The following is an 8,191-nucleotide window of genomic DNA, read 5'->3' on the forward strand; positions in this document are numbered from 1 at the left end:
AGAGTCTGGGAGATGGTTCCATAACCGAGGAGCCTGACAACTAAAGGCAGTACGAAGAGTACTGTACAATACAGTACTAAAAGCTCTTTAAGATATACTGGTGCCTCACTGTGTAGTGCTTTAGGATAATTTGAAGGATCATTTGAAACCCAATTCTAAATTTTACAGGTAACCAGTGCAGTGAGGCTAGTACAGCTAATACAGGTGAAATATGGTACCGGTTAAGACTTGTGCGGCAGAATTTTGGAGCAACGGAAGGGTCTTTAAAGATTTCTTGGAGAAACCCATTAATAGAGAGTTACAATAATCCAACCTGGAGGTCACAAAAGCATGAACAAGTATTTCAGCATTCATAGTGGCAGGAATTTTCAGATTTTTTTTTTATGTTTTGTAAAAATGCTGTTCTGACACCAAGGTTTCTGACTGTATTGTGTGGGGGGTGAGTGCAAGGCCATCTAGGGTAGTAATCTCATTTGCAATCTTGTCTCTGAGGTGCTGGGAACCAGGGACTATAATTTCAGTTTTATCTGAGTTTAATGGTAAAAGTTTTAAGGTCATCCAGCTCTTTATGTCTTTAAGACACGCCTGGAGTTTGGACAGCTGGTTATTTTCGTTAGGTTTCATTGATAAGTAGAGTTGTGTGTCATCTGCATATATATGGAAGTTAATGGAGTGTTTTCCAATGATATTGCCTAAAGACTGAACAATACAGGTCCTAGCACAGAACCCGGTGGGATGCCACGACTGACTGACCTTCACGTGTCTGGATTCTTTATTAATAATGGATACAAGCTGCATGTGATCTGACAAATAATATATATTATTTTTGTATAATACAAGATAAATTAGGTGGCCTAGCGGTTAGCATGTTGGCCACACAGTCAGGAGATCGGGAAGATCTCCGTTGGGCATCTCTGTGTGGAGTTTGCATGTTCTCCCCATGCGTGCGTGGGTTTTCTCCGGGTACTCCGGTTTCCTCCCACATTCCAAAAACATGCATGTTGGGTTAATTGCCGACTCAAAATTGTCCATAGGTATGAATGTGAGTGTGAATGATTCTTTGTATATACAGTATGTGCCCTGCAATTGACTGGCGACCAGTCCAGGGTGTAGTTGTTAGGCAGTATAGCTTGTTTTACTACATAAAGCAGGGATGCCGTTGTCTCTGTGGTTACATGTACGTTGTGGCTAAGTTACTTTAGCTGTTTTCGAGTAAACAAACCATTAATTAGACTTCACACTGGGCTAGCTCTTCCATTTGACCTTTTTTTTGCTCTGCAGAGCGAAAGATTGGAGGATTTAGAGCTCCTCCTCTTGACACATGCATGCAGACAAAAGGATCACCTCTTTGCGCTTCAAGCCTGTTATGTCAACGTTACTGGGACACAAGCAGTGGTCAAACTCACTGGAACTTCATGTAAAGAACATAGACGAAGAGGAAGAGGATGTTTGGAATTGACACGCTGGCAGGTGGGTTTTTCATATTTTTGTCAATCATTTTCTTATTGCGCAAAAGTAATGCTTAGACATGACTTCACACAAATATATGATACTAAAACCTAAGTGAGTAAATATGAGTTAACTTTGTAGCTGAAGCTGCGACAACCAGGACAGACTAATGTGGCCATATTCGATTATAGATGAATGCAATGACAGAGAGCTTTAAAAAAAAACAAGTTTTAGACTTGCACTAACTGTACTAATATCAAGGTTTAAAATGCTATGTATGTAGATTATTTGTTGTTGTTTTTTTTTACCAACTTATTCAGTCATTATCTAACCCGTATATTATTCCTGCTCCTCCTCCAGTTTTGGACAAAGTATCTATTGTGCAGCGTTTGTAAGATATGTACATTACAGAAAAAAGCCAGGTGAAAAGTCCAAATGTACAATTACCACTCCTGTTAGGTGACGTCACAAGGTGAAAAGGTTTCCGCTATCGCTATGTAATCATTATGCCAGCCCAATTTCACTGACACTTTGTCACACTATTTCTTTTGACAGGTGCAAAAAAAAAAAATCAATAAATGAGAATATGGTGCAAACATTTCAGGAGTTCAGTTTTTATTAAATGCTCAGGAAGTTTTTGCATTTCATTTGCTGAGTACGGCGCAAACCAGCTGTTTGCAATATTTAGGTTTTTACTGATACTGAATTATTTTATCATAATTAATAAGAAATACATTCTTCAAATTTTTCACTCTGTGTGCAGCCAATCTATAGTATGTAGCGGTTTCACTTTTATTAATTGAACTTTGGAAATGAATTCACTTTTCAAAGATATTGTAATTTACTGAGATGCACCTGCACATGTGTTGTATGTTGACCAAATTAGCTGTGTGAATATGCATCTTTGACAAACAATATGTACCTTATAAATTGATCCATAATTTCTGTAGACATATTTTTTGTGACTTTTAGTCTTTAATATTTCAACTTTATGCAATTTTTTCTCTTAATATTATGACTTTACTTTGTACTTTGTAACATTACTGCTCTTTTTTCTGTTTTTGCTTCTTTTTTTTGTAGTTTTCTTGTTTAATGGTATTATTAGAATGTGCTGAGGGCCACTAAAAAAACAGCGGCGAGCTGTAAATGGCCCCCGGGCCGTACTTTGGACACCGCTGACTTAAGTGCTTCATAAAAGCAAATCATTAATGAATCCGTATAGTATGCTTATTGTGTTCCAATACTTTAGATAACTACATTTAGTTGTAACACACCACACCATGTTTACTACCTATTATGTCAAGTAAAGGTCATAGACAGTTAAACAAGCATTCAGATTTACAGTAGCACCTGGGTTTTTGCCACCGAGCACACGTAATCACACATGTTCAATAAAACCTGTGATATTAAAATCAGTTTAGTTGAAGTGACCCAGGGGGAACAAAGGATCAACATGTTAACAACTTACAGAGTGAGATGAACACAATCTAGCAAAACATCAGTGAGCAGGGCCCACTGTTGCCAGCTCCTCAGTAAGAAAAGGAGCTATTCGCTGTCCTAGAAGTCGCTAGATGACGTCATTGACTAATTTGCATATTATTTGCAAATAATGTTGTAGGAAAAAAACATATCCGCATAGGAGAGACAAAAAAGTGAGTTTAGAAGTACAAATAAACCTGATTCTTGGTGCGTGAATTTTAAATTGGCCATCACTTCATCAAAATAAAATTATTTTAATATTTTATCTCGGGCCAAAGCCTCTCAAAGTCTATACAGCATAATAATTACATCCAGGCTCGCCTGTAAAGCAGAGTGACATCAACCCCGGCGGCATTGCGCCTCATGTATGCGTGATTTGTGGATAAGTAGAGCTCCACTATGCTCTCAGTGTGCCGTGAGACCTGACTGTTCACTTTGCTTTGGAGTGGGGCGGACCTCTCAGCAGCACCCGCTGCTGCAGAGTGAGAACACAAACTGCACAACAATACGTGCTTTCAGTTTTAAGTCCCTGAATACCAGAAAACTCTCTAGAAAAAGTCTCTAGATTTGTCGGTAGTTTCTCTTGTCCCCAAGAGGGTTTGACATGTTGCCAGATTTTGCGACAAGTCGCAAGGCCAAGCACTCATGGAGTGACAGCGGGGATGGATGACACCTAGCAAGATACAGAAAAATCCGATCAGTGAGCTTGTCCGCGGGCTTCAAGGGCTAATAGCCTTCAACTCAGTCTTTGCTGCAACTTGAGCGGTCATTTTTCGCTTGGTCCTAGTGCCTGTCATGTATCAATTTCCTTTAAGTAGCTCGATTTGGTTCATTTTGTCTTCTTATTGAATGAATGTTAATTTTTTCATATTCATACAACTGTTTTTTTCAAGGTATTATTTTACTTTGATATGTTTCGCCTGTCATCTGCAGTTTTCTTCAGAAGGCTCAGTTGCCCAATGTGATGTTGCACTATTATCAGTTTTACTTCCTACGCATGGCCAACCGGGTGAACCTGACAGGTCCACCTGGTTGGCCGCGCCCACACCTGGGACTCTTTACTCCAGACACAAGCAAGTGCCAACCAGGCACACCTGTCAGGTTTGTCCAGTTGGCCACACCTACGAAGTACACTTGATAAGCGCCACGTCACAGCGGGGAGCTGACACTTCTGATGAAGACTGCAGATGACAGTTGAAACATGCCAAGGTAAAATATCCATTGGCTGTACCAATTTCCAGTTAATGTAGTGTGACAGTAAGATTCAGCAATAAATAAACTCACAGTACTCCCGATGGCCAATCCACCCCTGACTGAAAATGTCCCTTAATTGAGTTGAATTTGAACTGAGGTTGCAAACAGGAAGTAGAATTGCAATTCAAATTCGAATTGAAGGTAGAAATTCAATTCCATGACATAGAAAATGTATGGATAGATGGATGTTTGTGAATTATATCTCAATTCCCGGAATGCTTTACTTTATCCAAGTATTCAAAATGGTTGCCAAGCTATGTGGCACTTTGGACATTTGTTTGAAAGCCTCCCTAAAGCCTCTCAAAAGGTCAGAGCTAGTTTCCAGAAAAAAAGTTCCTTTGAGGAACTTACGACAATTAGATGCAACACAACTTTAATAAATGATTATTGGATGCATTTACAACAGGTGTGACTTTGCTCATTTTCAATTCAATTTAATTTTTTTTGTTTTTTTTAGTTATACTGCTCACAAGAAGCTGGGGATGTTTCAGATACATCTCAAGATGAACCTAAAATGTACTTTACAGGTGAACTTAATATGAGCTTCTCCAATTTTACACATGTTCAACACATGTTCAATACTTAACGCACTTAACGTACAACTTGCTGTTCTCTAACATAACAGTTGTGCATATCCCTAGCCAGTGGCGGAACCAGACATTTTTCAGTGGGATGGCCAAGGTGAGACCATTACTGACATAGGGGTGGCAATAAGTTGATACCTAAAATGTCTCGATGGCCAGTGGGGCGGCCGGAGAGTGACCAACCGCTGGCTGCCACTGTTTCTAACTTTTTTGTGAGTAGTTTATGTAAGACAAAACTTTTGATAAATGTAAAAAATTCTTCCTGTTACTTGGCTATAAAGCATTTCTGTGAATTGCCATGACTTGAATTCCACTTCCTGTCATTCCAATTACAATTCCAGTTCAGCATCTTGTGGGCTGGATTGAAATATGAAATTTTGCACTAGCCTGCTATTTACAGTACCTATCTAAATATAATGTTAAATTAAACTCTGTGCTATCAAAATAACATTTTCAATGGAACTCAACCATCGACTTTTCCGCCTCGCATCACCAAACGCCCCCCACAAAAAATTCCCATTGTTCATCTCACACAGGAACAGGTGAAGCAGAACTTAATTGAGTCCTGTGTGTGCACAGAAAGAACAGACCGTATTAACCACATTATGGAGGGCCTATACTGCACACACCAGTGCCTCAGTTAGTACTGGAGCTTAGCCAAACTTATGAAGCGAAAATTGATAAAGATATACACACAATGATACACACACACACACAAAATGTCCAGGAGGTGACTACACCTCAACATTCCAATGGAAATGCATTGTCTTCAATGACCATTGTCTTTCTTCAGCAGCACCCTGTCACCTGGCAGCTTTCTTGCTCATGATCACCTGCTGTGGACCAGTCTCACCCCTGCACGCTCCTCCAGCGACAACAGGCTCAGTTTTCTCGGCGACACGCACCAGCAGCATCGTGGGCGGCAAGCAGAGCGTCGTGACTTTCAACAAGCTCACTGTCAACATTGGCAGAGATTTCAATCCAGACACCGGTTACTTTCGCTGCCGCATCCCGGGAGCGTACTATTTCGCCTTCTCGATGGGAAAATTCCCCAATAAAATTCTGTCTGTCATTCTGGTGAAAAACGGGCGGGAGGTACAGGCTATGGCATATGATGACTACCGCAAGAAAGGCAGAAAAGTTCAAAGTCAGAGTGTCATGATCACGTTGGCGCACATGGACACAGTGTGGTTGTTGTTGCAGCCGAGTTCTCAGTACGCTTTGTACAGCAATGCCGGCCCTTACATCACATTCTCCGGTTACCTTGTCTATCCTGATTCAAGCAGCTACACCAGCAACCACCTGAATCCTCACCCAAACTGCCCACCTCAGTCTGCATCCTGGACAGAGCAGCCACAATCTGCCTTCTCGGTGGCACGGACATCCACCGTCATAGGTCAGAGTAGCAAGCAGCGGAAGCACAAGTCACCTTTGACCTTTGATGTTGAATATGTCAACATTGGGGGACATTTTAACACATCCTCAGGCATGTTCACTTGCCGCTTCCCGGGGGCTTACTATTTTGCTTTTACAGTGGGGAAACACCCTCGTAAGGCTGTTTCTGTGAAGCTGATGACTGGGACGGGTCAAGTGCAGGCCATGGTGTTTGACGAGGACACGTCCAAGAGACGGGAGATGCAGAGCCAGAGCTTGCTGCTGTCCCTTCGCCAGGGTGACACTGTGTGGCTGTACAGTCAGCAGGACGAGCGCTATGCAGTGTATAGCAACCAAGGGAGGTACACCACCTTCTCTGGCTTCTTGGTGTATCCTGCAGCCTCTCACTCCGAACACAAATAAGGACTTATCCGTAAGACAAATGTGGCAGACACTCATTTGTGACTTTTCATCATAGAAAAGTACTTTTTTTTTGTTAGCAAGGGCTTTCTTTGCACAAGCCAAAGATCATTTTATGTGTAATGTGCGTTGTCGTGTATCTCCACAAGGTGGTGATCTGACACAATGAATGCAGAAAATTGAATGTGCGCTTTTTGAGTACACACTGTAACGCATTTATATATTGCATTTAGAGCAGGGAAGCCCAATGGGTACCAGATTTTGAATAGCTCCCCAATTGATCAAAGAATGTGCATGTGCATAAACTCTCCTGGCGTATAACTAGTAAGCCTCTTTTTAAGAGAAAGACACAAAAAAAGGAATTTTGAGGCCAGTTGCCAATTGTACAGTTGCAGCACATTGTAGAAATAACATTAGACAAAACAGAGTACAAAAGGCACAGTGTAAAATGAAAACACTGAAATGTTGATACTAATAAGTAGTCATAATTAAAAGTTGACATGCACTCAAAACTTGCTTATTTTTTGCAGTGTTCACAAAAAGATGTAAATAGGTAAGTGTACAGTGTTAAATAATACCATGCATTCACCCAAACATATGTCAGTTATAACAATCGTGACAACTCACGACTTTTAGATATCAATACAAATAAGGAAGTTGCACATTTCTATGTGGCACAAACATCTGTGTAAGAAGAGTAAGTCAAGTGAAAAGTATGAAACTCTGGACTAATACAATCAGTGAAATTATAAACTGGGCTTATTCAGCACGTTTCTGGTCGCTTATTATTTTGCTGCATGAATGCAGCATGAACAAAACATATGAGATTAGATGTAGTAGAGGAAGACACCTTACTCTGTGTTTGCATAACCACTGCCCCACATGAGTCGTCTGCCAGCCTGTTGTTAAAATAGCACCCCTTACCAGTGAGCTGGATCAAATTTTGTTTTGGTTGCTATTGTTTAAATCACACTTAAATATAAACTGAAAATGACAATATATTTTAAAAAAACACATAAATGAACTCTGACCTAGTATAGGTCAAGGGACAGTATTGAGCGCATTACCAAAACATAGCGCTTGTGGAGATCATACATATGTTGGAAACAAGCTAGCGGGTGCAACAAAAATGAGGATGTGACCAACCCCCAAAAAGATGGCGGAAAAAAGAAGGGACACGTTTTTCACGATGAACGGGAGGTAGTTTTTTTTACGGCACAATTTGGAGAAACATTTCACAACATGTCACACAAGCTACAATGCTAACTAGCCACAGGGAAAGAGGTTAAAGGCAGGCTTGTGCAAACTGCAATTTTTTTCACGAGACCGGTTATAAACTCCCAAAAAGCAACCAAAGCCTCATTTAGAGCTACACAACTCTTGATTAACAAAACGAAGGCCTTTTCAAATGGGGTGGTTGTTGAAGAAGCAATAATGCTAATTGAATGGAACTGATGTAATCTACACTCTCCGGTGTTTAACTGGGGCAACTGTGTAAAAAGAGCATCAGCGATGTTTTACAGGATTTATTATTTGTACAAACATGGTGCAAAGTCATTCATAATTTGTGAAAACATTTTAGTGGCTAGTGAAAATGGGACATTGTGATTTCCTATAACTGTTGTAGACAT

General features: G+C 40.5%; 1 protein-coding gene across 2 annotated transcripts; it reads left to right on the forward strand.

Moving 5' to 3' along the window:
• Window positions 1-1,341: 1,341 nt before the first annotated feature.
• c1qtnf13 (C1q and TNF related 13) lies at window positions 1,342-7,311 on the forward strand. 2 transcript variants are annotated; one of them, XM_054776907.1, is made up of 2 exons: window positions 1,342-1,470; window positions 5,563-7,311. In XM_054776907.1, the coding sequence occupies exons 1-2, from the start codon at window positions 1,446-1,448 to the stop codon at window positions 6,561-6,563; spliced, it is 1,026 nt and encodes a 341-aa protein (XP_054632882.1). In that variant the 5' UTR covers window positions 1,342-1,445; the 3' UTR covers window positions 6,564-7,311. The 2 variants fall into 2 exon arrangements, with proteins under 2 accessions (XP_054632882.1, XP_054632881.1); XM_054776906.1 differs by having other exon boundaries at window positions 1,350-1,470; window positions 5,560-7,311.
• Window positions 7,312-8,191: the final 880 nt, after the last annotated feature.

The sequence above is a fragment of the Dunckerocampus dactyliophorus genome, chromosome 5 (assembly GCF_027744805.1).
Source record: "Dunckerocampus dactyliophorus isolate RoL2022-P2 chromosome 5, RoL_Ddac_1.1, whole genome shotgun sequence".
Taxonomy (NCBI): Eukaryota; Metazoa; Chordata; class Actinopteri; order Syngnathiformes; family Syngnathidae; genus Dunckerocampus; species Dunckerocampus dactyliophorus.